Source organism: Oryctolagus cuniculus, chromosome 13 (assembly GCF_051225735.1).
Source record: "Oryctolagus cuniculus isolate XC-2025 breed Fujian yellow rabbit chromosome 13, ASM5122573v1, whole genome shotgun sequence".
NCBI classification, from domain to species: Eukaryota; Metazoa; Chordata; class Mammalia; order Lagomorpha; family Leporidae; genus Oryctolagus; species Oryctolagus cuniculus.
The window spans coordinates 40,390,983-40,414,825 of NC_142879.1; the positions used below are offsets into that span (position 1 = coordinate 40,390,983).

Here is a 23,843-nt window from a genome sequence, read left to right on the forward strand (position 1 = left end):
GTTGATCTGCAGCCAGGAGCCAGGAGCCTCTTCCGGGTCTCCCACGTGGGTGCAGGGGCCCAAGGACTTGGGCCATCCTCCACTGCACTCCCTGGCCACAGCAGAGAGCTGGCCTGGAAGACGGGCAACCGGGACAGAATCCGGCGCCCCGACCGGGACTAGAACCCCATGTGCCGGCGCCACAAGGCGGAGGATTAGCCTAGTGAGCCGCAGCGCCGGCCCGACTTGGTATATTTCATGGGTCTTATAGGCTGCAGGAAAATGGAGGCAAATGAAGGCAAATACAGCAAAGAATGATTTTCAGAGTAAGTAGCAAATTTAAGGAACACTTGTCTTCCAAAAACCTGGAAAATTTCCTAAAAAAAGAATTGGATTAATTCCTAACAGAATCATGAACTTTTTACTAAAAACAAAAACATGAGGGGCTTCCAAAAGATCATGGAAAACTCACCTTATCTTTTACTTCTGCTTTTTCGTAACCTTTTGTGCCCCTTCATATTCTATACTACACATTGGAGGGTAATGCCTGCTGGGTGTATGGGCCCCATTCAAGATAGTGGGTTTTAAGCTCGGAAATTTGGGAAGACTGGCCTGCCTTTCTCTTTCACATTGAGGCAAGAAAACAAATAGCAAAGACATGGACAAGAAATGTCAAGTTTCCAGAGGCAAGCCGTGAAAAAAATAGTACGGAACAGAGTAAAAACTAAGCTTATCTATTTATCTAGGTGCAGTTCAAAAATCTTCTCTTATAGCCATAATGAACCTGCCTAAGAAAGCCACAACTTTCAGAAACTATTAGTTAAGACTAGAGTCATTTAACACTCTGGCAAATTTCAAATGTATTGATAGTTCAGATTCTCTAAACTCAAAATCACTTCAACAGTTCTTTAAGCAACCAGACAGAGAATTCGGTAAGGCCGTCGGAAAACCAGCACAAGCCATGAAATCATGTGAAAGAGCAGTGTGCTTTCTGAACAAGCAGGTTCAGCGATACACATACCTGTGTTATCATAATGCACATACGTGGCTTTCCTGACCTTTGGACAAACATGCTGGACATCCTTTATATCCTTTAGTTTCCCTTTCTTTTTAGGAGAATCCGGTTCTGGAACAACTACACGTTGTTGAGCAATAGCTTCTTTCATATAATCTGAAAATAAAACCACAGTTAATGGAAGGGCTAGCATGCACTATAAATAATACCATATACACATACCAAGCAACACAGTTGCTCATCGTGTGGGGCAGGAGAGCACAGTGGTTAAAGGCACCGGCCCGGCACCAAACTGCCTTGGTTCCAAGCTCAGATGCAAGTGTGGCCAATCACTCCTGCATTTGCACCTTCTTAGTTATCTGTCTACTTTGCTTTCTTCATCTCCCAAAGAAGGATTTCTGCATTAAGAACCTCTTAGACCTGTTCGAAGAATTAACTCGTTTAAAGCACACAGTGCTCATTAAGGTAAAAAGCAGTTGTTGGTTTTATTGTTACTCTACACTTGATCTTAGCCACAAGGTTGAGAAGCAATTGATTTTACTACTCTAAATCATGAAAGTGTGACTCTTCATATGAAATAGAAGAAAATCTTTTTTACTAACTGTAATTTGTTACCTGAATATAGAACATATTTTTATATAAATGTAGCAAAGTAGTAAAAGGACTATTTTTCGTATTTCTTCTAAGGCTTGCCTAATTGGTAGATTTTCAGCACATAGAAGTTATTCAAAATAAGGTTTTTAAAAGAGGTAAATGGATTGTACTCATTCTCATTTATTTAATAAATATTTATGTAGCACAAGTTGCTGAGCTACAAGGCAATAGGGGGTAAGACAAAAATTACAAAGAAAACAAGTACATATGAAATAACCTGATAAATTCTATTTCAGCCACCTCCTAATTCAGAGGACAGAGATAATCTAGTCTGCATATTCAGAGACCACACACCTGTCCTGTTCCAGGGAATCAAGTGATGAAAGGCGGTGGGGTTTTTCAGTTGAGAGGTAAAGGGTAGAGGAGAAGGGGATACACTGGGGGATGAAAGACAAGAAAACAGAGGTTGGGGGCCGTCATGGTGGCACAGTGGGACAAGCCAGCACTTGCAAAGTTGGCTTCCCATATCAAACCGTCCCTTGGAGTCCTGGCTGTTCCACTTCCAATCCAGCTCCCTGCTATTGTACCTGGGAAGATAGTAGAAGATGGCTTAAGTACTTGGCCCTCTGTCACTCCCATGGGAGACCCAGATGGAGCTCCTGGCTTTTCCACCTGGCCCAGCCACAGCTGCTGCAGCCATCTGGGGAGTGACCCGGAAGATGGAGAATCTCTCTGGGCCTCCCCTTCTCTCTATAACACTCTCTCTCTCTCTCTCTCTCTATATATATATATATATATAATAGAAAAAAGAAAATGAAAGCATTGTTCAGATCACAATGACAGTATATGTGAGAGGTTGTGAAAATTTTCATCTATCTTTAACCTACTCTGAGTTTCTGCCACCTCTTTGCCTTAACAGGAACCCAGCTGTGCCTGAGGACATCGCTGACACACAACTCTCTCATGCAGCTGCTGGTTTTACTCCCACACTCCAGGACACCCCGAGGTTGAAAATTAGGCTTCTTGCCCCCATTGCTCCCGCTCACCACTCCCAAATCATTCCAACTTGTCCTCTGTACAAAATAAAATCCTGCTCCTTTGAAGTGCACGTCTTTTTGGCACACGATACTCCTGCACTCATCATTGACACCCACGGATGGCCTGGGCACTCAGTGAACCAGAACTCTGGCTCCAGAAAGGCCCACTTTGGGCGTATCAAAGCTGCCATCATTTGGATGTCTTCAGTGTTCATGGAGTAGGATTTCTCTGCTACCAGTGCTCCTTTCTCCTTCCTTCTAGATGGCAGCACCTCTCCACACTTCAGAACAACAGATTCTTTTTTTTTTTAAAGATTTATTTATTTATTTGAAAGAGTTACACAGAAAGAGGAGAGGCACACACATATACACACACACAGAGAGAGAGAGAGAGAGAGAGACAGAGAGAGACAGAGAGAGACAGAGAGAGAGAGAGAGTCTTCCATCCGATGGTTCACTTTCCAGTTGGCTGCAACGGCCGGAGCTGCGCCCATCTGAAGCCAGGAGCCAGGAACTTCTTCCAGGTCTCCCACATGGGTGCAGGAGCCCAAGGATTTGGGCCATCTTCCACTGCTTTCCCAGTCATAGCAGAGAGCTGGATCAGAAATGGAGCAGCCGGGTCTTGAACCGGCGCCCATATGGGATGCCGGCACTTCAGGCCAGGGTGATAACCTGCTGAGCCATAACAACAGATTCTAGCAACTCTGAGCTATGTCTACTATAACAGTTTTATTTTCAGGTCAACTTAAAGAAGAGATGACTGAGCACCACATAGTTGCTCCATGTGTGGCTACTGTTACATCCTAGTGTCCATCATCAGCTGCTCTCTCATCTTCCTGGCTGCCTCCATGCTCCCAAAGAATTCTGACTTCATCATGACCTCCAACAGATTGCCCCATAGCTTTCTTACAACCCATCATCCTTCTATTTTCGTTCACCCTTCTCATTATACGGAGTAGTTTATTTTGTCTTTCCACACACTCTTGCCAATATCCTTAGCGCTCTCTCTGCTCTATATGGCAAAGCATCAACCCTGGGTGAACCCAAATCTATAAGCTTTCTATAGTGGCGCATCCCACATTAAGCTCCACAACTAGATGGACTGGTCATTTCCCAAATTCATTTCAGTTAACCACGAACAGACTCTGCACGCCTATAAGAAATCCTATTGTATCATTAACTTGGTCTTCCAATCCTTTCCAATGGCTATTTCAGATTGTCATACTCCTAAAATCCGTGAGCCTTTACCTTCCAGTCTCTCCCCTTCATCTGATCTCGACGCCTAATTCCCTGGAAACATAAAAGGCATCAGATGGGAATTCCTGCACCTAGCCATTGCCAAACAAACCAAGCAACCCACATTTGCACTCATTTTTTTCCTCCCGACTTAGTCAAGGTGCCAGGACGTTCCCACCTTTTGTTTAGATCTCATCTCTCCACGCATACACTATTTAACTATTCCTTTTTTCTTTTGCATAACCAAGCAGCTCCCACCTTAAATAAAGTCCATTCTTTGGCCACAACTCTTCCCAGTTATTAATCTTGTCACCGCTGAACTTCTCAGAAACAGTTGCTAAAATAACTGTTCTATTTCCTCATCTGCTGTTCCTTTCATAATCCACTCCAGTCTGGCTTTGAAATTCCACCCAAACAGCACAGTACTCAGGTCAGTAAGGTCAATGGGCCTTTTTCAGGCCTTGTTTTATGTAAGTTATCAATATTATTTGATTCTTTAGAATACTCCTTCCTTTTATTTTTAAATGACACTTGAAAGTGTCTACATTTCTGGGCTACATAGCACCTCCAACATTTATCATAACTTCATCGTGAAAACATCCAAGGCCCATTCCTCTAACATTTTAAAAGATATACAGCACATTATTGTTATCTGTAATCAGCCTACTATGCACCAGGAACCAAACTTCTCATCCCCAATTGTAAATGAGCATTCACTAGTAAACCTGCCTTCACCCTTCCCTCTCCCCCTTCTCCCCATCTGTGATAACCACCACTCTCTCCTCAACTTGCATGAGACCAACTATTTTAGACTCCATGCATGAGAGAGTTCAGGCTGCGTTTGTCTGTGAGTATAATGCCCTCCCTTTTGTTATCATTTCTTCCTTTGACCATGGTGAGCAAGTGAAGTCACAGCACAGCCAGAAGCCACAAGGATCTTGAGAAAATGTTACCCTTTCTTTGAGATCGTCATCTCAAAACTAAAACAAAAACAAAAAACTATGCATGTTAGATGATATTCTGTGGGGAGCAACTCGGACTAGACTAAGTTACTGGAATTGAGACTTATTCTATGCATCTGCTCTCCCACAATATGGCGCTGAGAAGGGAGAAGCAGCTTCTACTCAGCTGCCTCCAGTTCAACCAATAAACTGTAGGACCTGCTCCTGATTGGAGGACAGCAGCGTACTCGGCGTGTGGGTAGCAGAGTTGGGATTGGTGGAAGAGGACTATAAAGGATGAGAGAGAGACAACATGCACCAGGAACATCTAAGGGGAACATCTGAGGGAACACCTGTGCAGCCCCCGAGAGAGCCGGCCGGCGGTGTGCCGCTCCCCCGCGGAAGTGGGGAAAGTGGCTAGGGGGAACCACCCTTCCACGGAGGTGGAAGGGTCGGTATCCAACCCGGGAAGAACCAGCAGCAAACCCGGGGAGGGCCGAGCAGACAAAAGAACAGCGCAGGGTCCTGTGTTGTTCCTCCACGAAGACGGGGAGCAACATAATGGTGCTGTGACTCGGATAGGAAACTTAGGAGGGAAGAAGCGGGAAGAAGTGGGAAAATACCGGAGAGAGAGACTAGCAAAGAGCCTAGGGAAAAGCCGGACAGAAAAGGTGCCGGAAGAAGCTATTGAAAGCCTAGGCATAGACTCGGATATGGACTACGGGGGGAAGCTGGGAGAAATCGCTAAGGTCGAAAGCAAAAGTGAAAGCTAGAACAAACAGACTCGGATACGGACTGTGGGGAGAAGCCAGAAGTGAGGGAGGAATATTGTTGGAAGAAAACTTAGGGAAACATACCGGGTAGAGAAAAATGTTAGGGAAATTGAAGCTGCGGGGGCAGGCCGAGGCGGAAACGTAAGCTATGTTGGAATTCTTCAAGTCAGCCCGGGGAACAAAAGGCGAAAAGCTAAAACCAGAGGCGGAGACGTAAGCCAGGTTGGAATCCGTCAGATTAGCCCGGGGAGCAAAAGACGGGAAGCCAAACCGGGAGCGGAGACGTAAGCTATAGGTTGCATTTCGTCAGGTTAGCCCGGGAAACTTAGACTGAAAACTAAACCAACCGGTGGCGGAAACGTGAGCTAGGCTGTGTGACTCGCGGAAGCCGCCGCGTGCAGAGAGAGCGCGTGGGGTGTGAATAGATAGGGAACGTGGGGCTAGTGCAAGGCCGTGGTGTGGGCACGGAGACCGCGGAGTGCGCGCGCGAAGCCGGGAAGCCGGGAAGCCGCGCAGATGAGAGAAGCGCGGGCTGAAGCGGCTCAGAGCCGGGAAGCTGCCGAGAAGCAGCCTCGGGGCGGGCGCCGGGAAGCCGCAGGGATAAGAGAAACAGAAGTTTAGAAGTAAAATGAGAGAAATAGGAATGCTGGCAGATAGAAGTAAAATAGGAGAGATAGGAATGCCCGGAGGTAGAGAAATAGAGAAAAATAAGGCCTCCCCTCAACATGGCAATGAGAGAGCTTGGATTCGGTCTGCCTGATTAGGGAGGTGGTGAGCACCTGCGGGCGGCTACCAGCTTATGCGCCGCAGGTCACCGAAGACAGGCACGAATTAACATCAGTAAGTCTCCCCACAATACCGCAATGAGAAGGCTTGGATTCGGTCTGCCTGATTAGGCGATAAGCACCAGCAGGCAGCTCGACCAGAGTATGAGCTGCAGGTCACCGAAGATAGGCACGAACCAACACTAATAAGTCTCCCCACAATACGGCAATGAGAAGGCTTGGATTCGGTTTGCCTGATTGCTAGGGCTTGTAAGCACCTGCAGGCAGTTCTAGCAGAGCAGAGCATGCGCTGCGGGGCACCGAACACAGGCACGCATCAGCGCCTAAAAACCTCCTCACAACATGGCGAAGAGAGGACCCGGATTCGGTTTGCCTTATTGGTAGGGCTTGTAAGCACCTGTGGGCAACTCCAGCAAGCAGAGCAGAGTGTGTGCCACGGGGCATATCAACGCCAAAAAATAAAAAGAAAGGGGGATCTGTGGGGAGCAACTTGGACTAGACTAAGTTACTGGAATTGAGACTTATTCTATGCATCTGCTTTCCCACAATATGACGCTGAGAAGGGAGAAACAGCTTCTACTCAGCTGCCTCCAGTTCAACCAATAAACTGTAGGACCTGCTCCTGATTGGAGGAGAGCAGCGTACTCGGCGTGTGGGCAGCCGAGTTGGGATTGGTGGAAGAGGACTATAAAGGAGGAGAGAGACAATATGCACCAGGAACACCTAAGGGGAACATCTGAGGGAACACCTGTGCAGCCCCCGAGAGAGCCAGCCGGCGGTGTGCCGCTCCCCTGCGGAAGTGGGGAAAGTGGCAGGGGGAACTGCCCTTCCACGGAGGTGGAAGGGTCGGTAGCCAACCCGGGAAGAACCAGCAGCAAACCCGGGGAGGGCCGAGCAGACAAAAGAACAGCGCAGGGTCCTGTGTCGTTCCTCCACGAAGAGGGGGAGCGACAATATTCAGATAGAGTAATGTCAACTGCAAGTTGCTATAGAAACAGAAATGTCCAACCTCCTTGGTGGTGGTGATATCTCTATTGTTATTTTTGTTTATCAGCATTTGGGTAATGTTCCCTTTAAAAAGTGAGCTTTGTATTTGATGGCACAGATAATTGCCATGACTAATCTAATTAATAAAACACCAAACCTTATATTTTCAAAGTAAACTGTAGTATTTCTGTGTGTCTTACTTGTTTCTTTTAAGATTTTTAAAATTTATTTGCAAGGCCAAATTACAGAGAGGCAGAGGCGAGGCGAGGCGAGGCGAGAGAGAGAGAGAGAGAGAGAAATAGAGAGAGAGAGAGAGAGAGTCTTCCATCTGCTGGTTCACTTCCCAAATGACAGCAATGGCCAGAGCTGACCCGATCCGAAGCCAGGAGCTTGGAGTTGCTTCCAGGTATCCCATGTGGGTGCAGGGTTCCAAGGACTTGGGCCATCTTCCACTGCTTTTCCAGGCCGTAGCAAGGAACTGGATCCAAAGTTCAGCAGTCAGGACTCAAACTGGCACCCATTTGGGATGCTGGCACTGCAGGCGGTGGCTTTACCTGCTACTTGACAGCACCAGTCCCACTTGTTTTCCTAATTTAATGTTATAGGAAAACTTCATTCGGTCTCCATAAAATAAAACATGAATCCACATGCCTGGATAGTAATCCTCATCTATTTCTTGTTTCTTCTCTGCCTTCAGTGGCACAGGGAGCGTCTTCCCTGTGTCATATCCCAAGGCTCCCTGCTCATCTGTTTCAGACGGTTGATTCTCTGATTCTGTGATTTCTTCGGATTGCTGCTCTTCACATGTCTGATGTCTGGTAGGACAAAATATATTCCAAGTAAACAATTAACAATCACACCAATAAATAATGAACTGTTAGCCCAACCACCTGAAGTTTCACTTTTGTAACTGAAACAGCCTCTTATGGTTAACATTCTCTACAACTTAAAGATTGAATATTTATTTTGTACATTATAGTACAATATAATGTCTATTAATAAGATCTGGAACATTTACACTGCAAGTCTAGTTAAGTGCTCCAGTAGGTATAACTGGTTTTCACATAAAAATAAATATCATATATTATTACTAGAAATGTAAAGCTAGAAGGTATAAGAAAATCAATCTCGTTTTAGATGAAGAAATGTTCCCACTTAGGTAGGTGGCAGAATGAACTCGGAACAGTGTCCTGAAATTGTGTATTTATGCATTGCTCTCCTTTATGACAATAAAGTAGAGAACTCAACCCCTCTAAGGATTAAAACCAAAATCTTCCCACAGCACATCAGGCAACTGTCTACTCTGTAAATGTTGAAAAAAACTTCAAGAACAAAATCCTAAATTACTGTCTATAATCTGTTCAGGAGAGCAGACTTTAAGAAGGCAGAAGAAATGCAGGCTTCTGTGACAGATCATCTGTATTTCTGGGGGAGGGGGAGTGCCTTTGGTCTGTTAAATAAAAATGCTTAATCGCATAAGTAAACTTTTCTTCAGGGACAAATAAGACACAACTTCTTGTTTATGAACAGTTCCTGTTGTGAGTCCCTATTTGGTTTATAACATCTTGAAAAGCTTCCTCCACTGAAACTGTACTAACCTCCCCACCCCCACCCTTTCTCCCGTCTCTACATGAGCAATCCTGCCCCTCAATGAACCCTCAGTACTCCGCCTTCAACACCACTCTTTCCTTAGTTTGGTGGCCTTGTGGGCAGGGAGAGTGGAATATTGAGAGGGGGAAGGCGGAGCTCAGGGACAGCCATGAACACCCATCCTTGTCATTATCCACTTACTCCTTTCCACCCTTGGCACATATGGGGTGCTGAAGTAGTAACAGCCCAAGTGCCCTGGCTGATGTGGCTGGTCACAGTATGCCTACAGTGGTTCACCATGCTAGCCATCTAGTGTTGAAATACTCTAGGGAAAAACAAAATCTCATTTTACCATATCTTCTTTTTACCTTGTTTTTTTCTTGCCTTCTTCTTCACATTCTTCTTGAATTAAAGTAGTAAAATCAAGGGGAATAAATTTCGCCATTTTTTAGTCTCGATGAAATTATGAAGTCACTGGCTATAAAAAAGTTTACATTATTTAATAGTAGAGAATTTGACAGTTACAGCTATTAGTATTCAAAACTTCATATATGGCTCCCAATTTCTCCAGAGGCTCAATATCCCAATTACCTTCCCATGTTTCTTGAATTTAGTGTAATCTGTAGTCCCTTCAGTAAGCTACTTAGCCTTCTGAGGGCAAACCATGTTGTCTAACTCTTTCTCTAAGGCAATTCTTCCCTTCTTACATGATGGGCTTATGTGCATACAATTTTAGTTCATATTAAATTCTAATCTAAAAATCATTCATTTAAAGACCATTTTCTCAGGGAAAGTCATGAACAAGAATTTAGGAGAGTCAACAGACCTGGTAGCTCAAGTTGCTGAACTACTTCTACCATTCACCAAGCATCAAAAGCCCATGTCCTGGTACTACCAGGATTCCCTACATACACCAGGGCAGGTGAAAAGGGAATGGCTTCTGAGATATGAAAAAGGGAGTCTCTGAAAACTGAATGAAAAATGACAGACCACAGAGAGAGACAAGACGCATGGCCTGGAAACACAGCACGATACAAGAATTTTGGCTCCAAAACAACTTGCCCATAACAACTTAGTTTCAGAATAGGTAACACACATATAATAGATACATGTATATTATGAAAACTGACAGAATCATCATGAGAAACATATAAATCTAGTATGACGGTAGGACATTTTAACAAACTTACTTGAGTTAAACAGGCCAACACCTCACCTACCAAAACATTAATTAAGGATATACACCTACATAGAGAGTTTGTTTCCTAAGCTTTTGGGTTCTGATCCAAAAAGCTCTTGCCTGTCTCAATATGCTGAAGCATTTCCCCTATTTTCTTCTAGTAGTTTCAGTTTGGGGTATTGTCGCTCCCCGTCTTTGTGGAGGAACAACACAGGACCCTGCGCTGTTCTTTTATCTGCTCGGCCCTCCCCGGGTTTGCTGCTGGTTCTTCCCGGGTTGGCTACCGTCTCTTCCACCTCCGTGGAAGGGCGGTTCCCCCTGGCCACTTTCCCCACTTCCGCGGGGGAGCGGCACACCGCCGGCCGGCTCTCTCGGGGGCTGCACAGGTGTTCCTTCAGATAGATGTTCCCCTTAGATGTTCCTGGTGCATGCTGTCTCTCTCCTCCTTTATAGTCCTCTTCCACCAATCCCAACTCTGCTACCCACACGCCGAGTACGCTGCTCTCCTCCAATCAGGAGTTTATTGGTTGAACTGGAAGCAGCTGTGTAGAAGCTGCTTCTCCCTTCTCAGCGCCATATTGTGGGAGAGCAGATGCATAGAATAAGTCTTAATTCCAGTAACTTAGTCTAGTCTGAGTTGCTCCCCACAGGGTATTATTTAGGTCTTTAGCCCATTTTGCTTGATTTTTGCACACGGTGAGTAACAGTGTCTAGCTTCTTTCTCCTGCAAATGGATATCCGATTTTTTCAGCACTGCTCATTGAAAAGTTTGTCCTTTTTTTCAGTACAGGCACTTAGCACCTATTTCAAGGATCAGTTGACTATAGATATGTGAGTTTACCACTATAGTCCCTATTCTGTTCCAGTGCCCTGTGTGTCTGTTTTTCTGCCAATATGATGCTGTTTTAATTGTGGTAGCTTTATAATATATTTTAAAGCTTCCTGATTTGTTCTTTGTACTTAAAACTGCTTTGGATATTTGGGGTCTTTCATGGTTCCCAAGTTTTAGTAATGGTTTTTTTCCTAGTTCTGTGAAAAATGTCACTAGTATTTTGATAGGGAATGTATTGAATCTGCACATCACTTTGGGTCATGTGGACATTTAACAATGTTGGTTTTTCAATCCATGCATGTCTTTTCCTTGTGCCCTCTTCAGTATCTTCCATTAACGTTTCATAGTTTTTATTGTCGAGATCTTTCACCTCCAAGTTTAACCAACTAGGTATTTATTTTTAGTTATTGGAAATAGGATTGCAATCTTGATTGTTTAGATAATTTGCTATTGATGTATAACAGCACTCCTGATCTTTAAACATTGATTCTGTGTCCCCTAACTTTGCTGAATTTATTTATTAGTTCATAACCCCTGGCTTCAGCCCGGCCCAGCCCTAGGTGAGCAAGCCAGGGGATGGAAGGTTGATCTCTCTCTCTCCCCCACTCCCTTCCATATTTCCCTCCCTTTCAGTCTTCCAGATAAAAATGAATAAATTTTTAACAAAAGAAGGTATCTTGGTCTTGTTCTGGATCTTAAAGGGAAAGCATTCAACTTTGTCCATTCAGTATGGTGTTAGCTGTTAGTTTTAACATACGGCTTTTATTTTGTTCAGGTATATTCCTTCTACACCTAATTTGTTCAGTGTATTTGCCATGAAGGGATGTAGGATTTTACCAAATGCCTTTTCTGCTTCTACTGGAGATAGATGTTTGTTTGAGATGTTTGTTGAGATATATGTTGTTTGTCCTTCATTCTGTTGATGTGGTCTATCATTTATTGGTTTGCATCTGTTGAGCCATCCTTACACCCTTGGTATAAATCCCATTAAATCATGGTAAATAATCTTTATAATGTGGTGTTGGAGTTTGGCTTGCTGGTGTTTTGCTGGGAATTTTTGTGCCTATGTTCATTAGGAATATTGGACTATAGTTTTTCTTTTTGGTATTTTTTTTCTTGCCTGATATGTTATCCAGTGTGGGGAGCAACTCGGACTAGACTAGGTTACTGGAATTAAGACTTATTCTATGCATCTGCTCTCCCACAATATGGCGCTGGGAGAGGAATAAACAACTTCTACACAGCTGCCTCCAGTTCGACCAATAACCTGCAGGAGCTGATCCTGCTCCTGATTGGAGGAGAGCAGTGTACTCGGCGTGTGGGTAGCAGAGTTGGGATTGGTGGAAGAGGACTATAAAGGAGGAGAGAGACAACATGCACCAGGAACATATAAGAGGAACATCTATCTGAAGGAACACCTGAGCAGCCCCCGAGAGAGCCGGCCAGCGGTGTGCCGCTCCCCCGCGGAAGTGGGGAAAGTGGCAGGGGGAACCGCCACCCTTCCACGGAGGTGGAAGGATTGGCAGCCAACCCGGGAAGAACCAGCAGCAAACCCGGGGAGGGCCGAGCAGACAGAAGAACAGCGCAGGGTCCTGTGTCGTTCCTCCGCGAATGGGGGAGCGACAATCCAGGTAATACTGGCCTCATAGAGTGAGAGTGGAAGAAATCTCTCCTCTCCTATTTTTTAGAAGAAATTAATAACTGCTAATATTCTTTAAATGTTTGATGATTTAGCAGCAAAGCCACCTGGTTCTGGAATTTTCTTTACTGAGAGACTTAATTGTTATTAGTCTATTTGAGTAGTGTGTATCTTCACAACTTAATCTGAGTAAGGTATGTATGTCTGGAAATTTGTCAATTCCCTCTAAATTATCAAATTTGTGGCTATATATTTGCTCATAGTAATCTCCAACTTTTTATATATTTCCGTGGGATCAGTTGTAGCACTTCTCTTTTCCTCTGAGTTTGAGTTCTCCTTTTCTTAGTCAAAGGTTTGCCAATTTTTCTTATCTTTAAAAAAAAACAGGTTTTTTCTGTATTTTTAGTGGCTATTTCTGTTCTGTACTTTCTTATTCCCTCCCTTTCTTCTACTAATTTTAACTTGTTTTCATTTTTCTAGCTCTGTGAGGTACAATTGTTTATCAGAAATTTATGATTTTCTTAAAGATTTATTTTTTATTTATTTGAAAGACAGTTACAGAGAGAGGTAGAGACAGAGACAGAGGTCTTCCATCCGCTGGTTCTCCAGATAGCCACAATGGCTGGAGCTGCACTGATCCGAAGCCAGGAGCCAGGAGCTTCTTCCGTGTCTCCCACGTGGGTGCAGGGGCCCAAGGATTTGGGCCATCTTCTACTGCTTTCCCAGGCCACAGCAGAGAGCTAGATCGGAAGTGGAGCATCCGGGACTAGAACCAGTGCCCATCTGGGATGCCAGCACTTCAGGCCAAGGCTTTAACCTGCTGCACCACAGGGCCGGCCCCAAATTTATGAGTTTTAATACAGGAATTGATTGATATAAGCTTCTCAGTACTGCTTTAGCTGTATGCCACAGGTTTTCGTATGTTGTGTGTCTCTGTTCACTGCTTCAATACTCTGTTCAATTTCCTTCTTACTTTCTTCCTTGATCCCTGGTTGTTCAGGTTTAGCTGCCTCACTCTCATGTATTCATACAATTTCCAAAGTTTTTCTTGTTATTGATTTCTAGTTTTGTTGCAATGTAGTCTGAAGAGATACTCGATGCGATTCCTGTTTTTCAAGTTTGTTGAGACTTGTTTTATGATCTACCATGCGATCTGTCCTTGAGCACGTTACAGGTGCTGCTAAGACTATGTGTCCTGCAGCTGTTGGGTGGCTGTTCTGGAGACAGCTGTTCGCTCTGGTTGGATCTAGCATGCAATTTAACTCTTTGCTGATGCTCTGTCTAAATGACCTGTCAATGCCTGAAAATAGACTGCTTTGTCACCTACCATTATTTTCTCTCTACCTTCAGGTCTATTCATATTTGCTTTATGTATTTGGGTGCCCTGATTTTGAGTATATATTTATAATTGTTACTTCCTCTTGAAGTAAACCCTTTATCATTATATAATGACCTTTTCTCTTTTTACTGCTTTTGATTTAAAATTTTTTATTGGCTACTGCTGCTTCCTTTTGGGTTTGATTTGTAAGGAATATCTCATTCCATCCCTTCACTTTCATTCTATTCATATTCTTAGAGGTGAAATGAGTTTCATGAAAGCAGCATACAACTGGGTATTTTTTTAAAATCCATTCAATCACTGTGTCTTTTAATTGAGAAATTTAATCAACCTGCATTTAAGGTAATTATTGATAAGTAAGAACTTACTACTGCCATTTTCAAGTTTTATTGTAGTTCCTCTCTGCCTTTTTCTCCCTTACAATCTTTCTTTGTGGTTAAGTGATTTTTCTCCAGTAATGTGTTCTGATTCCTTATTATGTTTGTTAAGTCTACTATAGGTTTTTGTTTTGCTGTTACAAAAATGCTTCCACAAAACATTTTTTGATTGTAACATGCTATTTTGATATGATAGCAATTTGGCAACAATAATAAAAATAGGAAACAGAAGAGGTAAGAAATACTAAAAAATACTATACTTATACTCCATTCCTCTACACATTTTGAATTTAAATATCCCATTTTACATTGTATCATAGCTATTAGTTTTCATTACATGTTTTAATTTCTAAGAATATTTCATTTATCTTGGAGAGAAAGAAAGGCAGGGGCAGGCATCATAGTGCAGTGAGCTAAGCCACTGCTTGGGATGCCCACAGCCCATATCAGAGTGCCCAGAGCTGCTCCACACTTGCAATCCATCTTCCTACTACAGAACCCTGGAAGGCAACAGATGCAGGCTTGAGTGCCTGGGACCCTACCTCTCATGTAAGAGACCCAGGTGGAGATCCTGGCTTCTGACTTTTTGCCTGGTCTGCCCCTGGCTGTTGTAGGCATTTGAGACAAGAGAACCAGCAGATAGAAGATCTGTCTCTACCTCTGTCACATTTTGATTTTCAAATAAATAAGTAAGTAGATAAAAATAGATAGATAAATAAATCTTTTTAAAAATAGAGAACTCCCATTTGCTGATTCATTCCCCAAATGCTTGTAATGACCGGGGCTGAGCTGGGATGAAACTAAAAGCTGGGAATTCAACCCAGGTCTTCCACGTGGGCGGTGGGGACCCAAGGACTTGAGCCATCATTGCTGTCTCCCAGGTTATACATTAGCAGGATCTGGAATTGGAAGTAGAGACTTGAACCCAAGCATTCAAACATGAGATGTGGTTTTCCCAACTAGCATCTCAACTGCTAGGTCAAATACCTACCCTGGGTCATCTGATTTTCTAAGGGGCAAATTAGTGATAAAACTGGGTAATCTAGCCACATATGCTGCTTCCATAAAGCACCCATAAAACAAAACCATAGCAAAAGCTTAAACATAGAGGTAAGATATTCAACACAGAATTATTTTATGATGTGGCATTTTTAGGGGTATATACAGAATTAAAAACAGAAACTTCATATATTTGTACACCAAAGTTCACAGCAGCACTATTCACAATAGTCAAAATGTAGAAACAACCAAAATACCCATCAACAGATTAAGAGAAAATAAAATATGGTATATAAATATATACAACATGTAGCATATACATACAATAGAATATTATTCAGTCTTAAAATGAATGGAATTCTGATATATGCTACAGCATGGAGGAACCTTTGAACACATCACGTTAAGTAGAATAAACCAGACACGAAAGGATAAACATTCTATGATTCTGCTATAGAATTTGATAAGAGACAATGAAAGACTTTATAGGGCAGATTTTCTGGAACAAAAAAGAGGGACTAAAAAATTTTAAAGTCACAGTGAAGTTGATAAAGACAACTACAGCAACCATCAAGAAAAGACCATCACAAAGAAAAACATTTCCAGCAACCATACACGCAGAATCTGCTCATTTCTTGGGCTTTTTACCAACCTGTAATAAATTGCTTCTCACTTGTTCTCCCATATTCTTTGGGTCCTGATTGGGTGAAAAGGGAGAAACCTTGTATGACAGCAGTTACTTACCCCATGGCCAGTCTGGACTGGTTTATTGAGGCTCTGCACTAATAATCATCTTGCCTAAAAGTAACCTTTCTGACATCACATGGACAAAAATCCCCTTTAACATGCTAATAGTCCTTCCCTTTTAGAACACACTAAGTTAAAAAAAAAAAAAAAAGCTGTGTTACTGCAATTCCCACGAGTATGTCTAGTTCCCCTCTCTGGTTTTCTTATCTACTCTGCTCACACTTTTCAGCTCTTTCGTGAATCTGTGTTGCCCCAATCGGTAAATAGCTCTCTCTCTGGAAATAAAGCTCTTTTGCTTTTCAGTCCCTGACTCCTTCTCGATGCTGCCTGAAACCAGAGCACAGCACCTGCTCGAGTCCACTGAGCTCAGCTGGTCTTCGGACAGGTCTGCAGGAGGAATTCAGTAAGGCCCTCCTAGATCCAGCCCTCCCATGCTTGGTTGAGTTCTGGAGAGAGGCAGCCCACGAGGTGCCGCAGACTAAAATTCTGGGACCTCATTAAGGAAAGCCTTCAGCCCATCAGGTTTCTGGACTAAAAAACGAAGCCCTGGAGCCATGTGCAGAAGGTCCTGCTGAAAAGAAAGGAGGCGTCCGTGATTGGGCACCATGGCTAACTGAGCTTCTAAGCAATGGTTCCAAGAGCCACCACCACCAGGAAGCCCACCGCTTTCATGCCGAAGAACGACATATGGTTGGGCATTTGTGAGTGACTGCATGTTTGCTCTAAGCTAACCCAGGATGACTTCAATATTTGTGGCTACTCTGTGAGGATCCTTTTATACCCCTCATTTACTGCAGTTGCACACTAAGAACAAAGATAAATCAAACCTCACAAAAGCAACAGCTGGATTTCTTTAATTGGTACTGTGAGAGTTCTAAAGATTTAATAGCCTCCCTTAAAGAGACCAGCACTTAATTAGGACAGCTACTACAGAAACCTGAAGCCTTATGACACTAACGCCAAGTCTACCCCTCAGTCCCCTTCAAAGGAAAAGCTGTTTCTTTGCCCTCCAGGTGGGGACCCCAACTCCACTCCTACCCCGTTCAGTTCCCCAGGTTGCCTTCCTCCTGCCACATCCACCCTCCTCTGATGACCGCCTCTGCTCACCCCCACGCCCCATCATGCATGCCAACTCCTGGGGATCCCTCTGCAATCAAGTTCCCTTTACTATCTTTCTGATTTCCCGCCACCTCCTCATGAAGCCTCTCCCATTGACAATGCAACTCCTGTCGCTCCTTTTTCAATTCAGGCTGTGATGGGGCTGGCACTGTGGCATAGTGACGCCAGCATCCCATATGTTCCACTTCCGATCCAACTTCCTGCTAATGGCCTGGAAAACCAGCAGAGGATGGCCCAAACGCTTGGGAGACCCAGAAGAAGCTCCTGGATTCAGTCTTGCTCATCCCTCGTGGTTGTGGCCATTTGGGGAATGAACCAGCAGGTGGAAGATCTCTCTCTCACTCTCGCTTTTTCTGTAACTATGCCTTTCAAAATAAATAAAATAAATCTTTAAAAAAAAATTCAGGCTAATGCTCATAATAACTCATATGCTTACCAATAGTCCATGGAAAAAAGCTTACTTTTGGGTAATAGTAAAGGATTTTCCAAAGCCTAAAGAAGACTCTTGAGGGCTCTTGACTGGTGCCTGCCTACTGAGATTTCCAGACCTGTGCTGACCAGTCCGCATGCTGGTGGGCAACCTCCAAGCACAGGTGTGTCCTCACCAGGCTGGATGGGACTCATGGGTAGATGATTTCATATTCTCAGGCCTGGCAGCCATGGAAAAACCCAGAAAAAAAAAATCCCTGCAGTATTAACCAAAGCTGTTAATACTTTATGGCTGCCCAGGTTACTTGGAAAACCATGCAATGATGAACTCAGAAAAAAGATGAGCCAGTTGTAGAAAACTATAACTTGAAAAGACATGTTATCAGGGTTGGCATTGTAGCATAATGGTTAAAACTACCGCCTGTGATGCTGTGAGACCTGAGCCTGGATCAAGGTGTAACTATTTTTAATTAGGCCTCCATCTTGTAACTTGGGCCTGACCAGGCCCTGAACTCTGAGCCAGAAGCTCCTAAAAGTAAATAAATGAACTCCCCTTGCAATAAACTCTCCTAGCAACAGCCAAGTAACAGATAACAGAAAAATACCTAGAGTTCCTGCTATCTTTTCAGGGCAGATAAGGTGATTGATAGCTACCTGAGATCCTGCAGTTTGGCACGTACATCCCGTCAGCTCGGACCCTATGCTTCGGCCAATCAATTCAAAAGACATCAACCCCAAAGCCATCCAACCACCTTTAGTAGGTCCGTTCCCGCCACTGGATGCACTAATCAATTCTAAGAGATGTCCTTTGAATTTCCCGTGGGATGAGATGATTTGCTAAATGGTACCATGATGTGTAGAATGTCTCCGAAAACCCTATAAAAACCCTGTTAACTGAAGGGTCGGGGCTCTCAATTCAGACCCGCTGCATCAGTGTTGATTGAGAGCCCAGGCCCGGACCTGCAATAAAACTCTCGTGTGCTTTACAGTGGTATCGGCTCCTTGGTGGTCTTTGGGGACAACTGAACTGGGCATAACAATGCCAGCATCCCATCTAGGAACCTATTTGAGTTCCAGCTGCTCCACTTCCAATACAGCTCTCTGCTAAAGCACCTGGGAAATTAGTGGAGGATGGCCCAAGTGCTTGAGCCCCTGCACCTATGTGGGAGACACATGAAGCTCTAGGTTCCTGGTTTTGGCCTGGGCCAGCACTGGCTTTTGAGGCCAAGTGGGGAGTGAACTCATGGATGGAAGATCTCTCTCTCACTCGTGCTCTCTGTAATCTTTCAGAGAAACAAATCTTTAAAAAAATAATCAAAATTCTCCATAAAAAAAACCAGATGATGAAGCCAATAAGCTTTGTAGCTTCCCTTTTATCTATGGGCCACTTGCCTCCACAGCCATCCAAGTCGACCAACACAAGTAAGGCTGGCCCTCTGAGGGGCTGCTGCTCTGGCCAGGTGCCTTCCAAAACACAGAAAAAGATACAGCAAACAGAGCTGATAGGAAGGGGTTCAGCCCAGCTGATTGTCTTTCAGATGCAAAAAATCTAAGTGGGGACTACTGATCCTAAAACCCAGTGACTGCAAACAAGAACTATTTCTTTAATAAAGCTCATGGGAACGTCAAAAAAGGATTCAACACCACCCAGAGAAGGCCCCATATCCTGCCCTCACTGACCACGACTAGGGCTGCTCTGGGAAATCATTTTTTCTCATCCTGTAGGTTAACTTGAGGAAAAATGAACCTAACGGTTGCAGGAGAAGCTAAGCAGGCTTTAGTAGACACAGGTGCTACCCTGGCTGTACCAAACCCCAACACTGCCAATATGTCCGGCTCCAGAGGAATGTAATTATCCAAAAAGCCAGGGGATCCGATCAGCCTATGAGTATTGACAAATTTCAACTAATAAAAATACCGAATGGGCTCTCCTACAGGAAAGCATAGTTTCCTTATAGTGCCCTTGGCTCCTATTCCTCTGCTAGGCAGGAGCTTTCTAGAATTACATGAAACTCACCTCTCTCTCCCAAAAGGGAGACACTGTGTTAGAAATCTTTTCCTCTGCCCACCATGAACCAAAGGAACATACTCAAATCTTGCTGGTTCAGATTTGTATCTATCCAGCCCTTCCTGAAAAGTCTACTCTCCAAAATCCCAACTCCCATTGGGCCAAAATTCCTACTGATGTTGTGAGAGGCCAGAGCCACGCCATGACAGGCTTCTCACAAGACAAAGGAGCTGGCTAGGCCCAGGATGCGCCTGGTAGGAGAAGATGAAACCTGACACCTGGCAGTCCTTGGTCTGGCAGGACCAAGTGGGGGCAACCAATAAGGTGGGCCGTCCTTGGTCCAGCAGCCCCAGGAGAAAGAAGGAATGCGGATGTAATACTGTTTGCCCTGGGACTATAAAAACCCTAAAAACAAAGAAAAAGGGGTCTTGGTCTCCCAGCACTGTGTTGCACGGGAGGCTGGGGCCCCAGCATGCTGGACCTACAAATAAAGTCCCTTTGTTCTTTGCATTTCAGAGAGTCTCGCTGGTTCTTTCTATCTGGGCAATCCAGAACACAACATTTTGGGGCCCCGCCCGGGATTTGCCTGGTTGGAGAGGCCCGCGAGAAGTGGCCCCTCACCGTAGTGGGACTTTGTTTGTAGGGTAACACACCAAGGCCTAGTCTTTTCATAAGAAGGCCACAGACTCTAAGAGGAGTCTGGAAGGTGTGAGAGGTAACACACCGAGACCTAGTCTTTTTGTAAGAGGGCTACAGATTCGAGGAGTCTGGAAGGCATAAGGGGTAAAGGAGAAAGAGGGGGAGACCAGTGTGTGGCCAGAAGTGGACACGCTGGAGGCCTCAGTCTGGCAGCAGGGAGATGTCCCTGCTGGCCAAGAACCCCAAGGTAAGGGTTGTGCGCACTGTTAGGATTAAATTATTTGGACTAAGATAAAGTAGGTCGCTCCCACAGAGCAATATATATATACACACACACACACACACACACACACACATATATATCACATTTTACAGCTGTGAGAATTTGTCTCCTTTTCTTCAGTCCAGAATGTATTATTATCTTGTCTTTCTGCATCTCTGTGTTGTTGTTTCTCTTCATGGCTTTAACTTTCAGAGAGTGGCAAGGAATCATGGGCCAGCAGCTATGCCATTAGCAAGTGCTTAAAAACCCCTGTATGTTCAAACAAAACTGGCCCTTTGAGTTTTGACCTGCAGGACTCCACTGTAGGGGGGGGGGGGGGGTCTGGAACGGCTGGTGGAAGATTGGAAGGCACGCCTCCCAGCTCATTCCTTGGAATCCTAACTCCCAAAACTGTACCCCCCCCCCAGACTGACTCCCCACGGCCAACCAAATGGGGCAAGTGGACAGATCTCCTCAACTTCAGGACCCGGTAAGTCATCCTGGGGTGCTCTGTACTCAGGCCTGCCTTTGTGCGGAAGGGGAGGCTTCTGTTGCCCCCACCCATGAGGTACCTGTGTGGTGTCTGTAATGGAAGAGAGAGTGCGTGTGGTGTGAATGTGTTTGTGGCTCCACGGCCCTGTGGCTATGAAGCCTGAATGAGCCCTAACCTGCGGTTCTGTGTTCTCCACAAGGAGAGTGGCCAGGCAGGCAAAGCGATCGCAGTCCAGATCAGTGCCTGTTCCGGAGGTCTTTGTCTCTTGTTTTGCGTGACCAAGGGGGACACATTATGGGAAAATTCCATTTAAAACCAACTGTTCTAAACTGTATGATAAAAACTTTAAAGGGTTACAAACATAAAACTGTGTTCTAAGTAAAAGAGGGACATTCTAGACTTTTAACTCTCTTTTAACTGGTTTGTGGTATGTTAACTCCACCCCTTTGCTGGGAGTGGGGGAATGAAAGGTCAGCTGCCTACAGGTGGTGTGGGGCAGTCTCGCTGGTTCTTTCTATCTGGGCAATCCGGAACACAACAATGTGGGACAAATACAATCAGCTCTTCTCCTTGCTATCCAACAGGCCCTAGTAAGCTTCTGCCTAACACTGAACAGTACCTACTAAACCCTGAAGCTTTGGCTGCTCCACAAGCCAGAGGTACTGATTTAATCAAGAATGGGCTTGTCATTCCTTGCAACACCCCTTGTCAGCATGTCCAAAAACTGAATGGCCAAGGCATTTTGTTTACGATCTCTGGAGCATTAAAGGTGTAGTTATACCCCAACACCCAGTAGTCCCTGACCTTCATACCGTCATCCAAAATTCTGCCCAGTGGCCTGACCTGTTCTGCCATTGACTTCTCTCTGTAGTGCTGCATTCAGCACCCCTGTTGGTCCTGACAGTCCATTGCTTTCTGCCTTCACTCTGGAGGGACAACAGCACATTTGGACTCTATCGCCCCAATGTACAAGATGTTAGGAAAATGGCACAGTCTTATCTATGGCACAATCTACACCCTGACACCATTCTAGGCTCTAGCCCCCGCCACCACTGCTGGAAGCCAGGTGACCACATGGCCCAACCACCAGTGTCAAGCCCCACCCCCATCCTAATGGGATTTGCTGCTCCTGCTTCCCTGCCCGCCCTCTGGCAAAGTTTTAAAAGGACCTGTTCCTGAACACAAAGCTCTCTCTAGCCTCCTCTTCTCTCCTTTCTCATCTGTGTTCCTTTCTCTTCTCTCTTCTATCTCCCACTCGCTCCCTCCTCTCCTCTCTCTGTGTTTCTCTCTCTTACACTCTCCTGTCTTTTTTTCCTTCTTCACCCCTTCTCTCCAGCCTGTTGGGTTTCCCCAATAAACCCTTTCCTTTACTCTGGTGTTTGGTGTGTTTTGTGACTATCTTACACAAGAGCTCAGCTTATTTTTATTCTCAGGTGCTTCAGGCTAACCTAAAGGACATTCCCTTTAAAACTAGCACTAGACTTCTACAATATTTAGAAGCTCTGCCTCTTTGTTCACTATCACAAAAAAGTTTGTCTACTGCTGCCTGGGAATTAAAAGTCGTAAGGGTCTCTAGAGAGAAACTCCAGTTCTTCTAATTCTCTTTAACCCCTCAGGCTTAAATTTTGACCCAATCCCCTACAAGGGTTATTACTATTCCCTCTTTCTAAAATACTAAGAGGTAGATTATGGGATTTCTTGATTAACTGGATATTGTAGAAACTGAATCCCTAAGTATTTTCCAATGGCCCAACCTTTATATAAAGGAACATACCTAGATCCTATATGCTGGCAGTCAGAATACAGCAGACCTTTAAAAATCAGAGGCCCTCTTAACCACTGCCCCTACTTTGGGACAACCCAATTGTGGCCTCTTTTCATTTTTTCCTGTCTTGAGAGGGAAGGAAATGCTCTGAAGGCCCTCACCTGGGCTCACGGGGGACAACAAGAGGCCTGTGCACTTCTACAGCCAGCAATGCAATCAGAGGCTCGAAGCCTACCCCAGCACTGAAGGGCCATAGCAGGTGCATCAGCTCTCCTACGCATAACCAGAAAAATTCTATCAACTCCCTTTGCTCTACTTGTATTTCTCACTCTATAAACCCTCATCAACTTCCATCATATCAACACTTGTCAGCCTGCAGACTGAACTCCATGCAGTCTGCTCAGTGCTGCCTATCGCAGACCGGGATGTTCCTCATGACTGTGCTGTGCTGACTGACACACTACTCTCACCACGGTTAGACTGAAAGGAAACTCCCCCGACCAAGGCAGGCTCCAATTGGTATACTGATGGCTCCTATCCTAAGGGACCCCAGAGACACTATCAGGTAGTACATGCTGTAGTCTCTTTGACTCCTGACATCCATTTGGCCCAAGCAGCAGAGCTCCTGGCATTGACTCAGGCATGCCTTCTACCCAGAGACAACACCACTGACACACTAACTTGACAGGAGATTCGCCTTCGGGGTGGCCCACAACTTTAGGATGTCATGGAAACAAACAGGCTCTCCAGCCTTATCTGGCCAACCTAGTAAAAACAAAACCATGCTCTAGCTACTACCAGAGGCCATCTTTTTGCCCAAAGGCTGCACTGGTCATTCAAACTCAGGGTCATTCTTCTGATAAGATGGAGAATGTCAAAGGCAACTTCAGCTGACTAGAAAGTTAAAACAAAACTGCAGCCATTCAAGCACTCACCCCTACCAGCACTGCTCAGGTGCCCACTGCCACTCCTACTCCGCCAGCTACAACTTTCCTCTCTGGACTCAGCAGCAAGCAAGGCTTAATTCCAGATCAAGAAAGGGAGAAAGAGATATGACAACGCTGTTTAAAAACAAAAA

At 44.7% G+C, this 23,843-nt stretch overlaps 1 protein-coding gene and 1 long non-coding RNA gene across 2 annotated transcripts in view; one reads left to right on the forward strand and one right to left on the reverse strand.

Annotated features, from left to right (window-relative positions):
* Nucleotides 1–10,608, reverse strand: part of DNAH14 (dynein axonemal heavy chain 14) — a 321,439-nt gene extending 310,831 nt beyond the window's left edge. Inside the window, exons 1-4 of the mRNA XM_089311474.1 lie at nucleotides 10,128–10,608; nucleotides 9,306–9,415; nucleotides 7,999–8,162; nucleotides 1,001–1,150 (exon numbers count right to left, since the gene is read on the reverse strand). Of these exons, the coding sequence (XP_089167600.1) occupies nucleotides 1,001–1,150; nucleotides 7,999–8,162; nucleotides 9,306–9,382 (391 nt within the window). The 5' untranslated portion in view covers nucleotides 9,383–9,415; nucleotides 10,128–10,608. The remainder of the gene's footprint in view (nucleotides 1–1,000; nucleotides 1,151–7,998; nucleotides 8,163–9,305; nucleotides 9,416–10,127) is intronic.
* Nucleotides 10,609–12,193: 1,585 nt separating this feature from the next.
* On the forward strand, nucleotides 12,194–17,642 carry LOC149122555 (uncharacterized). The gene is made up of 3 exons (XR_016218905.1): nucleotides 12,194–12,580; nucleotides 16,354–17,063; nucleotides 17,300–17,642. It is a non-coding gene; the product is annotated as an uncharacterized LOC149122555 (long non-coding RNA).
* Nucleotides 17,643–23,843: the final 6,201 nt, after the last annotated feature.